The 26,007-nt window shown below is 36.6% G+C and overlaps 1 protein-coding gene across 5 annotated transcripts in view; it reads right to left on the bottom strand.

Annotated features, from left to right (window-relative positions):
- Positions 1-26,007, bottom strand: part of LOC133180783 (protein still life, isoform SIF type 1-like) — a 59,739-nt gene that overhangs the window by 9,169 nt on the left and 24,563 nt on the right. For all 5 annotated transcript variants that reach the window (XM_061315247.1, XM_061315248.1, XM_061315244.1 and 2 more), the window contains 14 exons: positions 14,471-14,610; positions 13,838-13,941; positions 13,345-13,514; positions 12,568-12,665; positions 12,141-12,284; positions 11,472-11,654; positions 10,329-10,549; positions 9,638-9,764; positions 3,660-3,827; positions 2,676-2,856; positions 1,494-1,748; positions 1,143-1,231; positions 773-925; positions 291-485 (listed from right to left, as the gene is read on the bottom strand). In XM_061315247.1, coding sequence (XP_061171231.1) covers positions 291-485; positions 773-925; positions 1,143-1,231; positions 1,494-1,748; positions 2,676-2,856; positions 3,660-3,827; positions 9,638-9,764; positions 10,329-10,549; positions 11,472-11,654; positions 12,141-12,284; positions 12,568-12,665; positions 13,345-13,514; positions 13,838-13,941; positions 14,471-14,610 — 2,228 coding nt within the window. The remainder of the gene's footprint in view (positions 1-290; positions 486-772; positions 926-1,142; positions 1,232-1,493; positions 1,749-2,675; positions 2,857-3,659; positions 3,828-9,637; positions 9,765-10,328; positions 10,550-11,471; positions 11,655-12,140; positions 12,285-12,567; positions 12,666-13,344; positions 13,515-13,837; positions 13,942-14,470; positions 14,611-26,007) is intronic.

The following is a 26,007-nucleotide window of genomic DNA, read 5'->3' as shown; positions in this document are numbered from 1 at the left end:
AAAAAAATGTTATTTCTAAAAATCTCAGAGCATTTCGTATTTTGTATTGAATGAATTTATTAATACTAATTCTTTTAAAAGAAATCATTTCACCATCAATAACCAAAGAATGCCTTCGATTCTCTTTTAAAACACACAAAATAACTTTTTAAGAACATCAGTTTTCATTCTTTTCAAATTAATCTTAAAAAAAAGATGACTATGATAAATAACTGACCCTCAGCCTGAGACTGTAAAAAACATAATGTACAGTAATGCGTCGCCACGGTGATTGAGTGACCTTGACCTACCCTGAAAACCTTGGGATCCTCCGTTTGGAAGAATTCCCCCTGAAGCTGAATAGCCTCCTCCAGGCTAATCAGAAACTGTCGCTGAAACGCTACGATCTCCTGGATGTTCCCAAAAAGCTGCTGGATTTCTCCAGAGGTCAAAAAGGTCGCTGACTGGAGCGGGATCAAGTACTGCTCTGTCAGGCAATTCAGGTCCTAAAAGGGAAGTAACTCTTACAGAACTACAGAAACAAAAGGGGAATAACTCATTCCACAAAAATAAAAGGAAATACCTGACAAAAATATTAATTCACAGTATAATAACTGTGGAATGAGTTAATGCACAAAAATAAAAGGAAATACCTGACAAAAATATTAATTCAGAATAACTAAATCTGTATGAAAATTCTATAGAAAATTTTTTAAAATATTGGAAAGGCACTCTCTGTTTCCATGTCAACAGTATAGGCTATGTGCTCTGTTTCTATGACAACTGTACCCACCTTGACATATGCCCTTTCTGTCTCTATAAGTTCCATGATAACTTTTCGTAGTTTTTGAGCCTCCGACAGTGACTTGGAGTTCTGGTGGATGTGACCATCTAGAACATTAGGTTCACTCTCCGTCCGACAAATCGACGTCACCTGCTCCGCATTCTAAAAAATAGGCCAGGAACACAAACAAATTAAAGCATTCATTTGTCAATTTAACATTCTACTTTGCTTCTGACATGAATAATTCAGCTAATATCTGCCTATGACACAGGGGGCTATACATTATAAAGTTTGAACAGAAGACAGTGGATCACTTTACACAAAACAGTGCCGAGGATAGACATCAAACACAGCCCTGGACTTATTATGGACAGCTTACCTTAATAAGTTGATCAATCTGAGAACCAGCCAAGTCTGGCAGGGAACCAGGTTTTCTGAGACAATCTACCTCATCAGGAGAACAGCTTTCTACAAATAATCACAAATATGTTTAGATACAAAAGACTAAAAGTGAAAGTCATTTCATAGATATATTCTTTAGCTTTAAGAATGGTTCACAAAAAAACAAGAAATGTTTGCATATGTGTGTTTGTATGAGAGAGAGAGGGAGAGAGAGAAGGAGGAAGTGATGGCACTACGAGATTTTTGATGATGAGTTTTATGTGTATTGTGGGTTTATGCAAGAGAGCAAGAGTAATAGAGAGCAAGTGAGAGAGAGATAAACTCTGACCTTGAGGTGATGGCACGGTGAGATTTTCGATGATGTTTTCGGGGATACGTGACTGTGACGGGGGCGGAGGACACATCATACTGCTGATTTCTGATTGGCTGCCTGTTACAGCTGCCTGGCTGTGATTGGTCTTCAGGGATCGGACAGTAATGACTAGGGACTTAGACTCGTGGAGGAGCGTCTCGATGTACACCATGTCTAGGTCCGAGACAATTTTACCATTGATAACGAGTATCTCATCTCCTATACTCATCTCTAGATAAAACAATAACAACATAGATTGACAAATTTTAATCCATTAAAAAACAGCTCATGTAGTCATCTATAGTGACTGTCAGATGTACGTGTTATTTATTACTAAGAACAGAACTAATGTACTAATGGTTTCTGTGCTCAGAGACAGCATAATCATGGAGTACCGTAAAGGAGCAGTAACTCCCTCTGGGATCAAATTTTGCTTCGCAGCAATGTTAAGGCTTCCCGAAGCTTTAAATGCGTTCAAAACATAACACGGCATTGCAAGGTCAATTTTTATTTTTATTTGTAAGTTATGTACTTAAGTATGGCCAATTTATATAGAGAGTTCTCTAGGCTATATATAAACATATTTGTTACGATATCACATGACCTCGTTGATCACGTGACCAGACAGAAGATAAACTTATGACTTCTGTGTGCTACACTCCCTGGAGTGACTTGACTGACATACAGACTGATATACATACAGACAGACACACAGACAGAAAATAAACTTACGACTTCTGTGTGCCACGCTCGCTGGTGTGACTTGACTGACATACACACACACAGACAGAAAATAAACTTACGACTTCTGTGTGCCACGCTCGCTGGTGTGACTTGACTGACATACACACAGACAGACAGAAAATAAACTTACGACTTCTGTGTGCCACGCTCGCTGGTGTGACTTGACTGACATACACACACACAGACAGAAAATAAACTTACGACTTCTGTGTGCCACGCTCGCTGGTGTGACTTGACTGACATACACACAGACAGACAGAAAATAAACTTACGACTTCTGTGTGCCACGCTCGCTGGTGTGACTTGACTGACATACACACAGACAGACAGAAAATAAACTTACGACTTCTGTGTGCCACGCTCCCTGGTGTGACTTGACTGACATACAGACAGACAGACAGAAGATAAACTTACGACTTCTGTGTGCCACGCTCCCTGGTGTGACTTGACTGACATACAGTCGAAGTTCATCGTCTTTATCAAAATCCTCCGCTAGCTCCGCCTCTACGGTGAAGCCGAATTCTGTGTCCCCCGGGGACTTGACAAGGTGAAGCTGTACAACAGATTTCTGACAGACCTCTATAGACTCATACTTCTGAAAAGAGAGCAAATTATTATTCGTTATCCTTAGTAGTGAAAAAAACCTCTTAACAAGATTCACACTTTTCATAAATATTTTTTTTTCTTTTTTGCCTGTTCTGTAGAATCCACCACTTAAACACTCAACAAAATGAAAAAAAATTTCCGACTCATTGCCCTATTTATTTTAAACAAGTTAGAATTATTTGCTGCATTTTTTAATAAAGACAATCATGATGGTCCATTACATATTACTTCTAACAAAATCCCCCACTTTATAATCATGGCTGATTTCCCTCCCATTTCTAATTCTTAACAATTTGTATCTAGCTCTGACAAATATCACTGAAATACTTCCTAACAAAATCTTTTTAAAGATCATGTTCAATTTTTTAAATAAACTGTATATAACTATAAAAATATGTGTTTGTGAAACACTATGCCCCTGATGGTAACGCAATTCTGGAGTGGGATGTAGACTACAGTGCAATAGTTATGGCCAATGTTAAAGTTTTTCAAATGTAGGTCAAAGGTCACAGTTGAGGTCACATGATCAAAAAGTTCTGTACCAATGGAAAGGTCTTGTCATAATGAACACTCATGTCAAATATTAAACCTTACCCTTGACAGCACAATAGTTATGGGCTAGGTTAAAGTTGACAACAGACAGACAGACAAACAGACAGACAGGACAAAAACAATATACCCCAAGGATTTTTTGATCTGGGGGCATAAAAATGTCAATAATTTAAATTGTCAATTCTGCAATGACCAGACAATGCTAATTCTTCACACACAAATTATCTTACATGAACTCACCATATTTTTAATGTTGTCCTTGGGGTCCAGCACTATGTATGTATTGGGGGGCGTGTCAGATTGCGTAATGCGTACGTAGTGATCCTGTGGATCCAGTTGCCGTTGGTTACAGACCGATTCCAGAAGATCCTGGGCCGTGCTCTGTTTGTTCACCTTAATCAACAAAGTCTGGAAAAAAAAACAAATAAATTTAGGCTGCATTCAAACAGATCATCTGACAGAATAGAAATGTGAAAATTCAATAAAAATCCACTAAATTTTGAATATACTGAAGTCATTCTTTTTATTTGCAAAGAGAAACAAGGAGAATGACTTCCACAGAGAACATACTGCTCCCAAATTTAGATCTGAATTCCTACAATCAGTGAAAAAATGACCCCCCCTCCCACAACCCCCCTCCCACCCCCACCCCCATCCCCCCCAAAAAATAACACCAACATACAGAATTTAGATTCTCCTCTTCTTCATTTAATACAAAGGAATGACTATCATTTTAACAAAAGGAAGAAACAGGAAGTACTTAAAGAATCCATAAATAATGGGGAATCAGAGACGAAAGAAAACCTGACTCTGTGTGAATCATTCATTCTAAACAAGTCAGAAAACCTGACTCTGTGTGAATCATTCATTGTAAACAAGTCAGAAAACCTGACTCTGCGTGAATCATTCATTGTAAACAAGTCAGAAAACCTGACTCTGTGTGAATCATTCATTGTAAACAAGTCAGAAAACCTGACTCTGTGTGAATCATTCATTCTAAACAAGTCAGAAAACCTGACTCTGTGTGAATCATTCATTCTAAACAAGTCAGAAAACCTGACTCTGTGTGAATCATTCATTCTAAACAAGTCAGAAGGAAAACCTGACTCTGTGTGAATCATTCATTGTAAACAAGTCAGAAAACCCGACTCTGTGTGAATCATTCATTGTAAACAAGTCAGAAAACCTGACTCTGTGTGAATCATTCATTGTAAACAAGTCAGAAAACCTGACTCTGTGTGAATCATTCATTCTAAACAAGTCAGAAAACCTGACTCTGTGTGAATCATTCATTCTAAACAAGTCAGAAAACCTGACTCTGTGTGAATCATTCATCTAAACAAGTCAGAAAACCTGACTCTGTGTGAATCATTCATTCTAAACAAGTCAGAAAACCTGACTCTGTGTGAATCATTCCTTGTAAACAAGTCAGAAAACCCAACTCTGTGTGAATCATTCATTGTAAACAAGTCAGAAAACCTGACTCTGTGTGAATCATTCATTGTAAACAAGTCAGAAGGAAAACCTGACTCTGTGTGAATCATTCATTCTAAACAAGTCAGAAAACCTGACTCTGTGTGAATCACTCATTGTAAACAAGTCAGAAAACCTGACTCTGTGTGAATCATTCATTCTAAACAAGTCAGAAAACCTGACTCTGTGTGAATCACTCATTGTAAACAAGTCAGAAAACCTGACTCTGTGTGAATCATTCATTCTAAACAAGTCAGAAAACCTGACTCTGTGTGAATCACTCATTGTAAACAAGTCAGAAAACCTGACTCTGTGTGAATCACTCATTGTCAACAAGTCAGAAAACCTGACTCTGTGTGAATCATTCATTGTAAACAAGTCAGAAAACCTGACTCTGTGTGAATCATTCATTGTAAACAAGTCAGAAAACCTGACTCTGTGTGAATCATTCATTGTAAACAAGTCAGAAGGAAAACCTGACTCTGTGTGAATCATTCATTCTAAACAAGTCAGAAAACCCGACTCTGTGTGAATCATTCATTGTAAACAAGTCAGAAAACCTGACTCTGTGTGAATCACTCATTGTCAACAAGTCAGAAAACCTGACTCTGTGTGAATCATTCATTGTAAACAAGTCAGAAAACCTGACTCTGTGTGAATCATTCCTTCTAAACAAGTCAGAAAACCTGACTTTGTGTGAATCATTCCTAAAATCTAAACAAGTCAGCATACATTTTCAGTGTGAATCATTCATTCTAAACAAGTCAGCATACATTTTCAGTGTGAATCACTCATTCTAAACAAGTCAGCATACATTTTCAGTGTGAATCATTCATTGTAAACAAGTCAGCATACATTTTCAGTGTGACTACAAGTAACAAACTTTTCTTGTGTACAATTAAGAAACCTCGTGAAAATTTCAGAAGAATCATTTTAACAAGTCTTGTTTTAGAGTCAAAGTCCTGATTAGAAAAACCTGTTTAAAAATGAGAAAAGTACTCCAATTAAATTTTACACAGTATTGAGTATAATAATGTGAGTCATGTCATGTAAATTTACAACTGGACAACTAAAGGACCAAGTCAATACAGAAATCTGAAACAGGCTAGCTTAATGAAAGTTTTATACTTTTAAAGTATTATCATCTTTCATTCAATTTGAAAATAAATCATAACATGCTGTAATAGGGTTAGGGTTAGGGTTAGGGTTCAAAATGTCTGAATTTATTAAAAGAAAATATTTACATGATCATAATTCATCATTCCATTAATTTAACTTAGTTTGTAGTTAACTGAGACAGATAAATATGATAAAATCACATAAAAAAAGAGAATTCAATTGTTTTAATTCACAATCAGACAGGGCCATAAATTTACATATTAATAAACAACTGTCCTCGAAATAAAATGTACATACTGTGATAAAAAATAAAACTCCTCCCCAGATATAACACAATCCCAGTATAAGTCACCACAATAAAACAGAAATTCTTACAGAACCATCAGAATGCACCTAGTCCTGTCAATAACACACGGATAATATCGCCATCATTATAGCCAGCTCGTTAATATTTACACCTGTCAGGGCTCTGTCCCTAATTATGACCACAATTACACGACCTCTACTGGATGACACAGGACACACGGCTCATCGTTCCACTCATTCACGGACATGTTACCTGTCCCTTAGCATGAAGTCACCCCTCAGGCCAGGAATACTAATTACACTGTAATTACATGGTCCATGATCATTACTTTTGAATGAAATTTCTGTAATTTTTGACATGTTAAATCATGGCCTATTTAAACTTACTAATTATCTCACAAATTCTAACGGAAAATACAGCACATTCTTAGCTTAAAGACGTTTACAGAGAAATAAAATCTTAATCGAGTCCACACAAATGTTACACTCAGCTAGAGATAACGGATATTGACAATCACCCCTCACCCCCCATTTGTCCTCTGTAAGATACAGAGAGAAAGAGAGCAAGAGATAGAGAGAGAGAGGGAGAGAGAGGAGAGAAAGAGAGACTTATCTTCTGTTGCTTCTTAGTCTGGCTAACACATTCAATATACCCATACAACATTCTATTTAAGGCTGCAGGGTCAGAATCAGAACCTGACCCCCTACTGAAACCTGTCACCCAATTCCCTACATTTCACTGCAAAACACCCCAATCCAAACACCCCCCCCCCAACTGACACCCCTCCCCCCAACTGAACCCCCCCATCCCCCCCCCCAATTATATGACTGTACATCTTTAAATCACCATAGAAGTTGCCTTACAAGAGTTATTTGCCCTCTGTCCCTGATCATTTTTACCACTGCACCAATACACAATATCTCAAGTTAAGAAGATCTGGATAATTCCGATTCTCTCAAACCAACATAAGGAATTAAGCACACTCATGTACAAACACAACTTATTTATTATGCAACACAAGGAAAAATATGCCAACTTTCTGTTACATTAAATGCTTGATCATACAAGATCTCTATACAGGGTCACCTTATTGCTCTGGGATCAATCGATAGCCCCTATAAGAATAGGTACTTGATCACAGAGCAGTGAAAGCAATGGTTCTATACAGAGAGGAAACATCAATGGATCCCGTAGTAAAGATTTCACAGTAAGGATCTATTAAGTTCCAGCCTTTATACACTCAAACCCCTTCTTTATAATAACTCAGTCAGATTTCTCTTGAACTATTTACTCTGAGGTTTGATCAGGTCCTTCAGATTTCGTAACTTAAAACTAATTAAACACGTGTGACCTGCTTTGATTTCATTCAAATCCAGATTTATTTACGGCAATCACAAAGTAAAACCAGTGCAAGTTTCCATTGTATCAAACTCTTACTTGATGTTAAACCCTCGCAATACAACATTAACCACAGGACATAATACCTCCCCCAACCAACTTTTTCAAACAATGTCATAAATGATTAAATTTTTGTCCATAAAGTTTTGTAAAATATTCTTTTTTGCCCGCTCCTATAGTAAAAAAAAAAATCATCCACATCAGGAGGAATGTTTCTCTTTATTTCTGAATTAGCCATATACTGGTATCAGATTCAGATAATTTTCCTATAAAATACTGTATTAAAATCTTTCTGAAGATTTGAAAGTAACAATAAAAAATTTTAATACCCTTCCATAGCAATTATTGTGTGTAGGTATTTATGATAATCAACCACTTGATAAATCATACAATGAAATAGGACGACTTCTTTACTCGGAATCAGAGAAAATGTTGAGAATTTGATATCAATATTATTTTTCATCAAAGACCTATAAGATAATGTTATATATGTATCTGGTTTAATAAGTCAAAAGAAATTACAAAGGAAATTAAAAAAATAAACCACATCAGACACCAGAATCACTTCAAACCCCCCCCCCCCCCGACTTTTCTTGTTCAACTAGAAGTAATAGACTCATTGTGCCAAATACCAGGGAAAGGAAGGAGGAAACTGAACTCTCTTGGTGATGGGGATTTTTAGAATTTTTTTTCCCACAGGTTGGAGATCTAAAAAACAGTGGCATTCCACCCCTCAGATAATTCTTACTGGAATAGCCCTTAGTATATGTTTTTCTTTCATTTTTGTTTGTTTGTTTGTTTTTTGGGGGTGGGGGGGGGGGGAGGGTGGAGGAGTACATTATCTGTGACTTATAGAATGTATGTCTATTTTTCCCTGTCAATCTTGTCTGCTCCTTTTCTCCCCATCTGTCTGTCTACTATTAAGCAGTGACTTATAGAATGTATGTCTAGTTTTCCCTGTCAATCTTGTCTGCCCCTTAATTCCCCCCCCCCCCCCCCATGTCTGTCTACTATTAAGCAGTGACTTATAGAATGTATGTCTACTTTCTCTGACAATCTTGTCTGCCCCTTTTCTCCCCCCCCCCCCCACATGTCTGTCTACTATTAAGCAGTGACTTATAGAATGTATGTCAGGGTTCGACACTAACTTTTTAAGGCTTTAGTCCAGCCGGACCAGTGCTTCATTACTTTTACTAGTCCGCACGCGATTTTATTAGTCCGTCAAAAAAAAGAAACATCAATGTTTTTTAACATTAATTTAACGTGACAATTAATATACGTATTATTTTTTTAAATAAACAAAGTATTTACGTGAAATATATTATTCCACAGATTCATTGAAATCTCGCAATCAGCAAGTATGATAGTATTCCCAATCTCGTTTTTTTTTTTTTATTTTTTTTTTTTTTTATTTTTTTTGTCCTTACATCCAAAACGTCCAACATCTTTCTTAAGAGTGTCATACTAAATCATGATCGCTAAAACCTTATACTTCATATCGATCAGTCGAAAAATTAAGCGCTGAATTGACCCAGCATTGCGTAACTACCCGCCAAAAGGTAGAATCTAAAAATACAAGCGGGGTTTTCCAGTAAAAGTTGTCGAGAATCGGACATCGGTACTCTATTCATATTGTTTTTCAGAAATTTTTATTAGTCCGTTCGGACTAATTAGCCACATATTTTATTAGTCCGAATGAAAATGTATCAGTCTGAGACTAACGGACTAACGTTAGTGTCGAACCCTGTATGTCTATTTTCACTGACAATCTTGTCTGCCCCTTTTCTCCCCCCTGTCTGTCTACTATTAAGCAATGACACCAATTTATCTTTCATGCCTGTTGGTCCACCCTGGCCATCAATTAAATTGTTACGTCCACTTTGTTTGGTTGTTTTGTGTGGTTCTCGAGTTCTTACTTTACCTGGTTATTTGGGAGTGCCACAGTCTCGGCCAGCGATCCCCCGTCAGACACGGTTGAGAGATTTTCAGGACTGTCCATATAAAGATCAGCCACTACTTCATCAATATCTGTTGCCTTATACACCATACTGAAATTTTAAAATGAACCATAATGAAATTTTTAAAAATGTACCGTACTGAAATCAAAAACAAACATATCATACTGAAATTTTAAAAAATTTACTGTACGGAAATCACAAACAAATGTAACATACTGAAATTTAAAAAAAGAATTACTATGCTGAATTATAAAACATGTACATTACTGAAAATAAAGTTAAAATAAACTGCACTGATATTTTGAAAAAATTACCTTACTAAAAAGTATACTGAAATCAAGACAAAATGTGAACTGAAAATATGTGAACTTTGCATCTCTATACAAAAGTTTCTCTTAAAGGGCTAAAAACTATATATAGCATGTCCTATAAATCACTTTTTATTCACAGGAACTTTAATTCTACTAGGTAATTATGTGAGACGGTCTGCCCATGAAATTTTCATTCTTGCATATATTTTTATTTAGCAAAGGATATTAGCATTGGTAAAAATTTTGTCTTGCTTATAAATACCAAATACTTATCTTGTGAAAATAAGGTGTAGCGAAAATTTGGTGAACTACGTACAATATATACATTCAATAGAACACTCACTGTGTATCAGGGCTATGGTTGTGTATTGTACGTCGGTGATATCTGAACGTTCCGTCGCCCTTTGGGGACAACATTCCCCCCTGGTGTTTTCCCCTTCCGTAGATGTTGGGGACAGTCAGGGGTTTCCTGGCCGCAACCAGAGCATGAAAGGACGTCACAGTAAAAACACCCAGGCGACCAAGACTAGACTTGGTTGTCTTGGAGGCACTGCCTAGCAGGACCTAAAAATAGAACAAGGTAATTATAATGTCTCAAGGTTATTATAAGAAGGTCACAACATAAAACAGGAAGTATCTGATGAAATTGTAGCTCTAGTGATTTGTACTTATAATAAGGCAAGAGAAAAGTTGCAACTGGACTTTATTTTTTTTTTTTCAGTTTAACATTTTTAACATATTTTGTTTTATAGATGTGATCACAGAGGAGAAAATGTGATGGACCCGACCAGGATTTGAACCACGATCCTCTGAATCACTAGTCAGGAGCTCTACAAACTGACTGCTACAGTCAGGATAAATAAGAAATGTTATAAATACAATACTTGCTATTGCAATGTAATAACAGGTTCTGTCTATACCACTATAGGCATAGGTAAATTCTTCTTTTAAACTGTACTAATAACATTCAAATGGACAAGGTGTTTTAATAAATAAATACAAAATTCACAAATAAGGTTTTAATTTAATCATATGGTTTTAATTGTGTTACAGGATTTAAATTACTTTATATTTCCTTTGTAAGGAAATGGTTTACTTTGTATGAGGATAAATTACTTCCTCGTTCCTCTAACACAGCTGTTACAAGAGTTACCCCCCTTAAATTGCTATCTTAATATGTGAAAACACATTTTCCAAAGATTCCTAAATTCTGTTTTTTAGTAACTGAAATGTGCCTCTAAATGTCTGTTAAGTTCTATATTTCATATGAGTTTTGAATTATTGTACCTACACATCAATAATTTTCCTATTCTATAACCATAAACCTTTCATATGAGGCTTTGAACTATTGTACCTTTATGTTTACATTTTTCTATTAATTGATGACTGAACCTTGGGATTGGGGAGTTCTGTCCCCTGGAGCGAGGCTTTAAACTTTTGTTACAGTACCATTATGTTTATATTTTCCTATTATAGATGACCCTACCTTGGGATTGGGGAGTTCTGTCCCCTGGAGTGAGGCTATGTAACAGCGGAAACGGTACTGTTCTATAAATAGTTTTTCCAGATTTTCCTCCCATTGGCCGATCTGTCTGATAATGGCCTGGCGACTTCTTGGATCCTTGACCACAGTCAACTGAAGTTCTGCCATTTTCCTCATCTTTAGGTCCTGTGAGAGAAAAGTTTAGTTGTGCTTTTATAACACGCTATCCCAAGCTGTACAAAAAAATCCTACTACAGTACAGGACTAAACTCCTATTTTAATATAAACCTATTTTTGGCCTTCAGTTGATATGAATCTTCATTTATGAGCTTTTTTAGGTCTTAATGTCCTACATTTAAACAACAGTTCTCTTACACTGTTTAATAGATGTCTAACTTATGATACTTAATAAGGTTCATCTCTCATGATTTTTATGAAATTCTTAGGATAACTTACAATAATTTCAATTTTGCTTAAATCTTTACAGTGTTTAATCCTGAAAACTTTGATGTGTGTTTCTCTCTGTAACTTACTACATCATTATGATTTTTTTTTCTTTGTATACCTAACAACATCAATGTTTCTTTCTCTCTGTAACTTACAAAGTCAATATTTGTAACAGGAATCTGCATAATTACAATATCAATGTTTTTTTTTCTTTGTGTAACTTACGACATCGATGTTCGTTTCCAGTTTGTGGAGCTCCTTTTTCATCAGTCGTAATGTGTTATCCTTCCCATGTTGCCGAGCGAATGACGAGGCGCAGGCCGAATGAACAGCACAAATCCAGCTCTCCTGTTCCATCAGAGATGTCGCCTGATGTAAAACAATTAATAATTATTTTATTATAGGAAGCTGATAATTGTTTCCTCTTAGTACATCACATTATAAAAGAAAGATACTAATAACAAGAGATTATGTAGCTAGAACAAAAGATTACATTTTAATACGCTAATAATCCTAAACCAATGTGGGACTAAATAGATATATCACTTTTTGGGGGAAGTCAACTTTCTGGGTTTGAGGGGGATTTGATTTCATGGTAAAAAAAGAAAAAATTATGTGTTTTGCCATCATCTTTAAAACTTTTGAAACTCACCTCAAACAAATAGGCATCTCCAAACGCAGTACTGACTGAGAAAATGTTGTCTCGTTTTGGATGTTCAGGTACTGCTTGTGCTATAGCGCTCTCTATCACTGAAAAAAAAAAAACTTGTATCAAATTAACTTTTCCTACTTCTTTTACTCTTAGTAACTTAAGAATCTAGCACATATTTGTTAATCTAATCAAATTACAAAACTTAAGTCTTCTGAAGAAATTTAAAACTAATTCAGCAGGAGAAAACCAGGCAGTGAGACCTATTGTTAAATCAATTTCACAGACAGCTGAAAAAATATCAGACATGCTAAGGTATGTACTAATATTTGCCTGTTATTCTGCCACAAATACTAAGATATACTGAGGTATATACTTATAAGTCTTATACTTCTATATATACTAAGAAAGGTCAGGGTATGCATTAATCTGTGCTGCCATACATACCCAGTATGTGTCGTGGTATGTTGCTATACATACCCAGTATGTGTCGTGCTATGCTGCTATACATACCCAGTATATGTCATGGTATGCTGCTATAATACATTCTATGACAGGCTAACATATATACTAAGATAGGAAGAGGTATGCATTAATCTGTGCTGCCATACATACCCAGTATATGTCGTGGTATGTTGCTATACATACCCAGTATATGTCGTGGTATGTTGCTATACATACCCAGTATGTGTCGTGCTATGCTGCTATACATACCCAGTATATGTCGTGGTATGTTGCTATACATACCCAGTATATGTCGTGGTATGTTGCTATACATACCCAGTATGTGTCGTGGTATGCTGTCTTCAGTTATGGCCGTCTCCTCACTGCAGTCGTAGAACAACAGCACCGTCCCCTTCAGACAAACCCAATATCTCTTCCATTTCCTCCGCGGGGCCAATTCTAACTTCCTCTTCCTGTGTATCAACCAGTTCTTCACAACCAGCCACCTACAGATAACACAAAAAATTAACCCAACACAGACAGTCAAACAAACAAATTATCAATACTTCACCCTCTAAAACTAGATTTATTTTTACAATAATGAATACTTCCAATTCAGTGACTTTCACCAATGAGATGTGACCTTGAGTCAAGGTTACAGTACATGTTAGATCATGGACAATATACTTCAGATTCACTGGGTTCCTCAGTGGTCTATCTCACATCCTCCTCCAAATTATATTGCAGTGTTCTGATACCTCGTCTGATCATCCCCTCCCATCACTGACTTTACCCCACCTATCTGATACCCAGGGCCTTCTGATCTTACCCTGCCTTTCTGATGGCCCCGCTCTGCCGGTGACAGACTCGGGACTCAGCCTCTGTCATCGTGTGGATCGAGTCATCACTCTCTGCCCCGTCATCCTCCCACAGCTAAACAGAAAACACAGGTAATCAAAGGTTACTGGGAATGGACCTGCTAAAACACAAACCTAATCAATCTTCAAGAAAGTGTAAGAAATAGGAACCAAAGCAGGTCTGAAATTGTACATTTCTAGATATTAGGGCTGTCACAGTTCCAACAAATTTCAAGTCAGGTTAGGTCAGAAATTTTTAATTCAGTTGTGGGCTTTTGCTTCAGTTCTCTATATCTACATGAAATTCATGAACTAAATAAAACATTTAAAAAGGAAGTCAACACAATGACTGTGATTAAGACTAAACATCAAGTATTTAGCCAGCTAGTTTTCTATACCATGGTTAGGGTTAATACTGGTAGGTTTTTCATTGGCAGAAAACATAAATCTGCTTGACTTTTCAGTTTTACATCTTCAAACCAATCTGATTTTGGAAGAAGCTTGAAAATCAGCTGTCCTTCAACATTCAATGTTCAAACAGCTTATAAAATAAAACACTGACAGGAGCTTGAAGGTCACACTGACCTCTGTGGGGTCACACTGACCTCTGTGGGGTTACACTGTCTGATCTCCGAGGTGTCACTAAGCTGATTGATCAGGTCGCTATGACGACCACTGCTGCTGCTTCCACGACTACTGGCTCCAGAAGAACCTGCTCCTGTGGTGGAAGGGTTGACCTCTAACCCTGAAAAATTAACCAACCAGATCTTAGCTTACATACATGCATCATAATTTGCTTTCAGTCAACCAATCAAATCGAGACATGACACCTCTGCACTGAGATAATGTTTATCATTCTTCAAGTTATTTTTTTTAATTGCCAGGTGTTTACAGTTTGTGTTACACATTTCTGTGAAACTAAAGAGGATAAAAAAACACACACACACAAAGACCTATTGAGGACCCTGTAATGAAAATGTGGAGATTCCACCCAGTAAGAGACCACTGGAATTAATTTAGTCAAATTCATAAAGGGGGGGGGGGGGGATAATTACAGACTCTCTTAACAATCAATTTTCAGGGTGACTTTCTACATGTAGAGCATAACCATGGTAACAAGATATCTAAACTTCTGATGAGAAAGTGGCTGACAAAAAGTAAGTGTACATGCCACGTTAATTCCAACATCTGAAATTACAGAGAGCATGCTATGACTGTTATCCCACCAGTTTTTGAAATGGCCTGTGTTTACTTTAAACGCTTTTTAACCTTTGTAGTATTCTTAAGGAGAACACGAGGAATAACTCATCATTATATAATGTACTGTGACATGAGAGGTATTAATTTCTGACCTGAGAGAGAACCATCAGACGATAAAGTATCCTTTACAACAGAGTAGAATGTAACTCAACACTTTACCAGGAAACAATTCACAGAACTTCTAACCCTACAAAGCGGGACTGTCAGAAAATCAGACTGACATTTTGACAGTTTAATCAGTATTAAGTGTGGTTCTAAGTGGTACCAAGAGCCTGAGCTCCATCGGAGATCAGGAAATCATCACCAGGAACAATTACCATCCCTCTTTTGACAATCATGAGTAAATCACCGGCTTAAACTATACCAGGAAAATTCTGTCTGTGAGACAAACTTAAAAGTTTAGAAAAAGCATTGCTCCTCTGATAATCACTGGCCAAAATTATATCCGGAAAATTCTGTCTGTGATACAAACTTTTAAAAGCTTACAAGGTTAGAAAAAGCATTGTTTCTCTGATAATCCTGAATCACTGGCCAAATTTATACAGCGAAAAATTCTCTCGATACAAGCATAAGGGTTAGAAGGTTAGAAAGAACATTGCTCTTCGGACAACACAAATCATTGGCCAAAATCATAGCAAATAAATAAACATCAGGGTAGAAAAGCAATTTCTCTCCAAAAAAAAATATGATGAATCACCATGATCCCTGGCCAAAATTACAACAAGAAAATTTTCTCTGCTCTGCGACATAAACATAAAGGTCAAGGTTAACCAGAAAACATTCATTGCACTTCCAATCAACTCGAAGAGGTTACTATAGTAACATGAATGTATGATGCTGTCACCATAGCAACAGAAATAACTGTTACTGTCACAGTGGTTAATTCAATAGTGTTCAATGGTAGCTTTTGGTTACGAAATTTAAATAACTTTATGAGAATTTTTAACAATGCAACTCTACTGTGTTTTATTCTGACCCTTTTTAAATGACCTTGAAGTTCGCTATAAAATCAACACATTTCCTGGAATGAAAAAGGTGAAGATAGTGAATGGGGATCAATCTCAACACCAGAGATGTTTGTGAAACCCTTCACCCCCCCCCCCCCCCAAAATAATTGGAATTTTTCTAAGTCCAAGGGGCATAACTTTGTCAAAAATTGCTTGATCGTAACCAAAACAGAACTTGACCTAGATATTTTTATAATAAATCTGTATACCAAATTTAATTTCAGTATGTGCAACCTCTGCGAAAAAAATGAATGGAAACTGCAAATAATTGGAATTTTTCTAAGTCCAAGGGGCATAACTCTGTCAAAAATTGCTCAATCGTACCCACTGTCTCTTTGACCTTGATACCCTTCCAATCTTAAACTTAATTCCCTCTATCTCAGCAAGACTTCAGTCTCAAAAATTAGACAAGAGGTCCATGGGCCACATCGCTCACCTGAGCACATTGGCTAGGAAAAAAATGCAAAAATCAGTTTAGTATTGAAAAGTTAACGAAGGGAGGGTGGGGGTGGGGGTTAAATTTTAAACTACCTGATGATGCTTTCATATCAATATAACAAATGGCATTGCTGTTCTTGAGTAGAAGATTTTTTCCCATATATTCATTTGTAAAAATTTGATCCCCCATTGTGGCCCCACCCTACCCCCGGGGTCCCTCATTTGAACAAATTTCATTCTACACTACCCAAGGATGCCTCCATATCAATTTTACTAACCATGGCTTTTCTGTTCTTGAGAAAAAGATTTTTTCCTGTATATTTCTATGTAAAAATTTTATCCCCCATTGTGGCCCCACCCTACCCCCGGGGGTCATGATTTGAACAAATTTGAATCTACACTACCTGAGGATGCTTCCATATAAATATGACCAATCATGGCTTTGCTGTTCTTAAGAAGAAGATTTTTAAAGATATTTTCCTATATATTTCTATGTAAAACTTTGTTCCCCCATTGTGGTCCCACCCTATCCCCAGGGGTCATGATTTGTACAAACTTGAATCTACACTACCTGAGGATGCTTCCATATAAATATGACCAATCATGGCTTTGCTGTTCTTAAGAAGAAGATTTTTAAAGATATTTTCCTATATATTTCTATGTAAAACTTTGATCCCCCATTGTGGCCCCACCCTATCCCCAGGGGTCATGATTTGAACAAATTTGAATTTACAATACCTGAGGATGCTTCCATATAAATATGACCAATCATGGCTTTGCTGTTCTTAAGAAGAAGATTTTTAAAGATATTTTCCTATTTCTATGTAAAACTTTGATCCCCCATTGTGGCCCCACCCTATCCCCAGGGGTCATGATTTGAACAAATTTGAATCTACACTACCTGAGGATGCTTCCATATAAATATGACCAATCATGGCTTTGCTGTTCTTAAGAAGAAGATTTTTAAAGATATTTTCCTATTTCTATGTAAAACTTTGATCCCCCATTGTGGCCCCACCCTATCCCCAGGGGTCATGATTTGTACAAACTTGAATCTACACTACCTGAGGATGCTTCCATATAAATATGACCAATCATGGCTTTGCTGTTCTTAAGAAGCAGATTTTTAAAGATATTTTCCTATATATTTCTATGTAAAACTTTGATCCCCCATTGTGGCCCCACACTACCCCCGGGGGTCATGATTTGAACAAATTTGAATCTACACTACCTGAGGATGCTTCCATATAAATATGACCAATCATGGCTTTGCTGTTCTTAAGAAGAAGATTTTTAAAGATATTTTCCTATATATTTCTATGTAAAACTTCGATCCCACATTGTGGCCCAACCCTATCCCCAGGGGTCATGATTTGAACAAACTTGAATCTACTCTACCTGAGGAAGCTTCCATATAAATATGACCAATCATGGCTTTGCTGTTCTTAAGAAGAAGATTTTTTAAGATATTTTTCTATATATTTCTATGTAAAACTTTGATCCCCCATTGTGGCCCCACCCTACCCCCAGGGGTCATGATTTGTACAAATTTGAATCTACACTACCTGAGGATGTTTCCACGTAAGTTTCATCTTTCCTGGCCCAGTGGTTCTTGAGAAGAAGATTTTTAAATGATGCCATTATTTTTTCACTAATTCCTAATTATCTCCCCTTGAAAGAGGGCATGGCCCTTCATTTGAACAAACTTGAATCCCCTTCACCCAAGGATACTTTGTTGCAAGTTTGGTTGAATTTGGCCCAGTGGTTCTTGAGAAGAAGTCGAAAATGTGAAAAGTTTACAGACGGACAGACAGACAGACAGATGGACGGACGGACGGACAGACGGACAACGGACAAAATGTGATCAGAAAAGCTCACTTGAGCCTTCGGCTCAGGTGAGCTAAAAAGGGGAGAGGGGATGTTTAATTTGCCTTTTGGCATTACTTATTAGATATAATTTGGAAAGAATACAAATTGCAGTACAGAAATAATTGTCATGTGACTTTTTCTATGGCTAACAAGGCCACCAGAGGGGGAGGGGGTGTAGAGGTTTGCATTGTTGGGTGGGATTGCATTCTCCTCTTTAAAAATAAATCATTTTCATGATTTTAATAAATAAAAAAAATTACTTCATTATTCATGTTTACAGTAATATGGCTAGATTTATTTAAATTTTAGATTTTTAAAAAATGACATTCAGAATTCACCAGAGCACACCAATTAAAATGGCCAATTCATAAAAAAAAAAACCTCAGGCTTTGGGGATGGAGTATCCCCCATAGTCCCCTTTCCAGAAAATTGGTTCAGGCCCTGACAAAAAAAAACAAAACAAACAAACAAACAAACAAACAAACAAACAAACAGGAAGGTGAGGATTATAAGTAGAGAAGAGAAAAGGGGCACTAATTATAAACTCATATACAGAAAAACATACATGCAAGTTAAACCAGGACTTGAACCTGCAACCTCTTACAATGTGCAGTGTGTTCTCAGAATGGTAAATCTTAACATTGTCCTCCTTTCTTGAGGCTCATATGGAATATTTCATTGATCCTTTTTAGGGGAATCCCCAAATTAAGATTATTAAAGCCTTGATTACATTGGCACTTCATTCATTTCCAGTCACAAGGTCAAACCTCTAAGTCTGTTATTAAGAACTGAATTATACAACAAAATATTTCTTTATGAAATGTAGAATAGATGTACCTTAAACAGAATACCACTAGTATATCCTTCAGAGACTGTAAGGTTCATGGACAAAGAATGAGGGATCAAGCAAAACTGTATATGAAATGGGGGGAGGGGGAGATTATCTTGGTTTATTACATAACTTTTTAATCAGCCTTATTCTCCACAGTTCACCTAGATAGGGAAAAGGGGCTTGGGAGGGGGGGGGGGTGATCATCAGATTAAGGGACCCCAAATATAATTATTATAAATATCCTTTCTCTGTGATCTGACATTGTCATCACTGAAAATTTGGGAGGGGGGGGGGGGGGGACAGCAAATGTTAATTTTCAGGCTTGTAAGGGAGGAGACAGTGTCTGACACCTGGTACTTTCACATTGACCTTAATGATGGTGGTGGCGGGGAGGGAGGGAGGGAGGGGGAGGCACCTTTAACTGTAACAGTAAGCCTGGTTAGTATACTTACCCTTGTCTGAGGCCTCGGACACTTCATCCTCCACCCTTATCTGCTGTATATCACATATCAACTTTCTCAAAAAATCGGCATCCATTGCAACAAAATATAACCAACTCCTCACTCTATCATTTTATAGTAATCCCCCACCCTCTAACAATAACTTAGTGTTCAATCCCTCCTCAGTATATCATACTATGTATGTGATCCCCTCCTAGAGTCAATAAAGTTCCTTCTGTTCATTAGGCTCCTGTATACACATTGATTCACAGAATTCGGGTACAATTCATAATAAAATCCAATCTCTATGAATTCCCTGTAATGTTTGCCAGCAGTCACCCTTTATTACGATTTTGTCACTGTGTAACTGCATATGAATTGCAAGCTTGCACTCTCTCAGTTAAAAATCCACCGTGTATTATTAACGAGAAGCATTCAATCCCCGACTTAAAAGATTTATTGACAAGTAAATGCACCCAGCATTCCCTGATCACCAATGTCCTCAGCACATCTGGTTTTCGTCGACATTATAGTATTCCGTTTTATATTTTCAGCGGCTTTATGAATACTCCTGCACACAATGCCTCTATTCCTTACATGTATAAATTACCAATGCTCTGATCTTGTCAAGCCTCGCTGCCTTCTGAAGTAAATAATCTCTTTAATCACAATAACATATTCTACCCCTCCTCACTGAAATTAATCCCAGTTATATGATAGAGGCAGTGGTTGGAGATTTTAAGTTTTTTGTGTGTGATCTCTGATCTGCTGGAGACCTGCTGGTCGTGTCAATCAGAAATGCTTATCCTGGCTATATACCTCACTGCTAATGTCAATCGGACCCCCAATACAACAGGTCAATCAACTCAAACCAGGAACCACTGGAAAAGAAGTCATATTACACTTTCACTGGGGTGTAGCTAACACTTCTCCCCTTCTGGTTGCCTTCAAAGGAGAGAAAAGTCACTGTTAAAAGTAGTTATAGCCAACACAGAGACAGGAATTCCTTACTGATGTCTTATTCTGCTTGTCTGCAGCCATCTTCATTCCTCTCATACTGGTCAGTTGGAATTAATCACTTGGGTCCCTTGTTGAAGAAAATTCCAATCCTCCACTACATTGACAGCGAGCCCTCTGTCAATGCTGCTGAAGCCAAACAGAATTTCTATCCAGGAGTTAATTTTCTCAGCCCTGGGATCTAATCAGTGTCTCCCTGGTGAAGCTTTTATTGTGACCTTTTAACCTTGGTCAGCTGTCACTCAGTGACCACGTCCAGAGTCTGTCAGAATCTTTACGTTAATGACTTTAACTTCATGTATAACTTCAGCCCTCAAACAAAATTCTCTCTCCTCACAGCATAAGTACCACTTTCTGTGTTATTATGCTATTAATATCACAACTCTGTCTTTGTCACTTTTTCCCAACAAATCAACACATCTAATCCTGCAGCATCGACAACATCTTCTCTGTAATATCAGATCTCCAGGAGCACAGCTACCGATTTATCATCAACACAGGTTTCTTACAAAGCAAGAGAAATCAGATATATTTAATTACACTAAAATTCCAAAAATCCATAATTAAATAACACAGTTTTAATTAGCGCACATCTCAGTCCCCCTCCACCATTTCTATCCTGAGCTCCCCGGGATCTAGAATATTTCTCAGCTCCATGGATTCAGTCCACACTCGGCAGGGCTGACCTTTATCAGAAGTTTGAGATCTCCAAGGTCGCAGAGTTTTTAATCAGGGCATCAACTCAGGAAGTTCAACCATATGAAAATCAAGATAAGACAGAAATTATAGCTTACAGGAGAAAAAAAAAATTGGATCCCCCACCGAGAGGAAACATACGACTCTGAAGTAGATAAAATTATAAGTTAAGTCTTACAGATTTTGATATAAAAATCTTAGATCCCCCACTGAGCATAATCACAGATCACAAGAAGGCTGATAAATTCTATATAAAACTAGAATTCTTCTGAATATACAATTATAACTTTATATCTACCCTCACAAAATTACTGATTTGTTAAAAAAGAACTTGGATCCCCCTGTGAGAAACTAAAATCCTTAAAAAAAAATTAACAGCTGTCAGCCAGAATTCCTCTATATAAAAACTATGACACAATGCTCTATTTTCCTAAGTTGATGTTTCCTCTTCGTGGCCAGGTATCTCTCTTTTTTAAAATCTGAATGTTGATAAATTAACAAAACGTGTATTGATCAAGTTCAGGATCCTCCCATGAAAAGTTGGCAGAGAAAACACAACAAGGTTGATTTGTGTACGTTTTACACTGGCGAGCTCCTCCGAGCTCCCTCCCGAGTCTAAGAACTCTAAGTCAGTACCCTCCCGTGGTTCTAGATAATCCAGGTCACCTTAGAACTTCTGCACAGTAAACATGGTAAACAAGGATCGCTCAGCTGTTATTGTCCTCATGTCAAAGCATGTGGGGGGCTCCACTTTCAATTTGTCAATTCCCCCCAAAAAATTCGTTAGACTATTAAGTATCAATATTCACTCACAACCAAAACTTACATCACTTCGACACATTGTATTTGTATCTCCAATGTTGAATATAGAGTTTCTACAGTTAAACAAAATTCAATATATTGATAATCCGTCCAAAGCCAAAAACAATTAAAACTCCTGAGTCAATTCTTGAGCAGGGTAGTTGTTTAAATAGCAGTAAATCTCTCTCTTTGACAGGTCCTTGAAGTTTTCACAGCCGGGGCTAAGTGTTAAGTTAGTCACATACAGTATAATCCATCATCTTCATCAGAAGGAATGTTGTGTCCTTCAATTTCCCCTGGGTAGGTAATTAATAAACATATCTATCCACCAAAGGTCATATTTTACTTAAATTGACAGACACAGGGCTGCTATATAAATAGACAGGGCTCTTAAAAATAATCTTCACACTTTTTGACTCAAAGCTCATGTGACAATGTTAAAAAACTGCCCTTCAACACAGTTAAAAATTTTCACTTTTAAGTCCAATCACAGAGATCCTTAATTAAGATATTTTTTTCAGGGTTTCCAACACAAAAAACCCCAGACAGTATATTGCTATAATTAATATTGTATAATTGGTCATAAAACAGTCAAGGTAGACAAATCGACAAGTGACACTCACACGTGAATCTCACAGAGACACTATCACCAACACTCGTAAACTGACCACTTTATTCCCTCCAGAAGTTTCAGATATGTAAATATAAATTACCCTCCGTAATTATACAACTTGAATTGAAATATATTATGGTGCAATATAAAGATACTTGACTTCAAGTTTTGAAATAACCCAAAATTAAGTCAGAAAACTCTTCCTTTTCTCTGAATGAATTAAGAGAGACTCAAATGTTATAATTAAGACTCTCGTGTGATCACCATTCACTCTGTGTACATTTATTATTCCAAGTCATTAAGCTAATCAGTTAATTAATAGGAACACTTAGTGTGTAATGCAGGCAACTCATAACAAACCAGAATAAGACCTCCCTTAGTATTAATTACAATCCCTAAGTATTAATTACAATCCCTTAGTATTAATTACAATCCCTTAGTATTAATTACAATCCCTTAGTATTAATTACAATCCCTTAGTATTAATTACAATCCCTTAATTACAATCCCTTAGTATTAATTACAATCCCTTAATTACAATCCCTTAGTATTAATTACAATCCCTTAGTATTAATTACAATCCCTTAGTATTAATTACAATCCCTTAGTATTAATTACAATCCCTTAATTACAATCCCTTAGTATTAATTACAATCCCTTAGTATTAATTACAATCCCTTAGTATTAATTACAATCCCTTAATTACAATCCCTTAGTATTAATTACAATCCCTTAGTATTAATTACAATCCCTTAGTATTAATTACAACGAGAGTCAGCTATAAAGTACAATATTCTTTTTGGTCATAATTCTAAAATCAGAATTCAGTGCTCATGCATTTATATCTTTTCCCATTAGTTCGGTTTAATTTCATCAGAAAACGCATTAATTCACTCTCATTTTACCTATTTCCTAATAGCCTATAAATACTACTTTGCCAAAAGGGTGAATATGGTAAATAAATTAATATATAATTCCCTCCCTGTAAAACAATTTAAATGTGCCCCAAATAAAATATCCTGCACATGTATAAAACCACTGATAATATATACAAATACACCTAATACACAGTTCTTAACTCTCCTTAACAGACAGACAAATGGACAGGTGAACTCCTTGGTAGATTAATTAACATGTCAAGATTTTGGTCACACCTGAGACAGGTAACACACCTGTAAATACCTGTGTATTTACTGTCCACAAGCTACAGACGTAGATAATGATGGCTAACAGGTGATCAATTAATTACTGCTCCTGTATAATTACAGGACAGGAGAAATGTGTCACTGAGGTCAGGGAATTTATCACTGTAGGCATTAAATCTTAATAGACACTTACAAAAGGGGGGGGGGGGGTTTGTCAAATTTGTCACTGTTTTAAATAAATGATACATTTATAAAGAGTTAATGTAATGCATGAGTGAGAAAATGTATACATACTGGTATGTTAATTCAGTGAACTCCTTCAATACTGTAAGTAATTCACTTTAGCAATTAATACTAACCCTATAACCCTCAGAGCTGGCGAATCTGAAGGAATTCTTGAATTCTGTCTTAGCTAAATTTGAAGGACATGGAGTACTGTGTTCCTAACTAGTTACACCTTTATACTGAATGAAAAACAGACAAGGAATCGAAGCCAAGAGCAATAACTCCTGCAGACTTGTCAAGATATGACCTTGAAAGTTAAAAAAAATTCTTTCAACAAATCTGTAATACTGTATGTGTACTTATTAAAGTGGGCTTCATATTTAGTGGCTTTGGCGCTGACAAGGATGCGCTAATTCATGAATACTGCTAAGAATTCATTAATGAATACAATACATGGTGTGTGGATGTAATTTGCACTAATTCATGATTACACAAACAAATCAATACCCAGTAAATATGCTAAATTTTAAATATGTCAATTCATGTACACCTACAGTATTATGCAAAATAAGCAAAAGGGTCAGGGGTATATATATAAATCTACTTCCATCTTTCCCCAGACCATACGTTACTTTGGTTACAATATACTAACCATGCTCGGAACTACTGGATGACCTCCTCAGTATCATCCCAATAATATCCATGGCAACAGGGTTAAAGTTCACATTTATCATACATCACACAGTATGGTTCAGCACTTCACAAACTCTGTTCAAATCCAACCTCAAAGTCACATTTTCTGTTTCTAATTTTATAATTGTGGAATATACTGAATCATAAAAATGACAGATATCACATTGAATTTAGAAAATCTATAGATATAACCGGCTCTGCTCTGAATTTATAATCATTGGAACTGTTCTCTAATACGATGAGTTTACACTTTTGATGACTGCGATGATAGATTCAATGACAGCCTCTCTGACCAGAGACAGAATTAAATTCTATTGACTGATGAGGTGTGATATATTTACACCTCTTTACTGATATCTATCTAAGTTAGCTTTATAATTCAGATATCCACACTTGACAGGTTTTCTCATTAATTGTCCCCGATAGCGATCTAATAGTGTTATAATTCAGTCGTCAGACCAGATTCACACTTGATCAACGTCGCAGACAGATACCCGATGTTGATATAATTACGGGAATTAAACGATAACAATCTCGTCAACACAAACACCAGTGTGCAGTACTCTCTGTCGCTACAGTGACTGTATTTTTTTTAAATGTTCCAAGTTCTCCTGGCTGAAGTCAATATTTTAACTCATTGTCAATAATGGTTTGATTGAGTTGTGATCTGTGTGTGTCCATTGAAGCTTCTGTCAGGTGACAAAGAGCTGCTGGCTATAGTTAAAACACAATAAACCCACAGGCACAAAATCAATGGTCACAGACGTAGCAATTCAAATTACAATCTTCTTGTACAGAACTCTTTTGCATTTAATACCTATAGATCTGATGAGAATGCTTTTTTAAATTATATCCCATGAAAAGTCGTCAATCTACCTGACTCCAATCTCATCAAACTGCGATTTTCATGGTTTTCTCACACAAAATGTAAGAGTTCTATCACTATGTTCCACATGGGGACTTCTTGTAAACACGGTGCGTGACATTTATTTCTCATTAGAAGAAACCTGTAACAGGAACCAGGGGTCATAAAAGGTCATTAGGAACTGGACAATAACTGACCGTAAAACTGTCAGTCCTGTGGCATACGTGTCCAGTGGTCTACG

This window comes from Saccostrea echinata, unplaced genomic scaffold (genome assembly GCF_033153115.1).
Source record: "Saccostrea echinata isolate AGI-Se365-2 ecotype Australia unplaced genomic scaffold, CSIRO_AGI_Sech_v1 ptg000007l, whole genome shotgun sequence".
Lineage (NCBI taxonomy): Eukaryota > Metazoa > Mollusca > Bivalvia > Ostreida > Ostreidae > Saccostrea > Saccostrea echinata.
The sequence above is the reverse complement of the archived record's forward strand: the minus strand, read 5'-3'. Positions and strand labels throughout refer to the sequence as shown.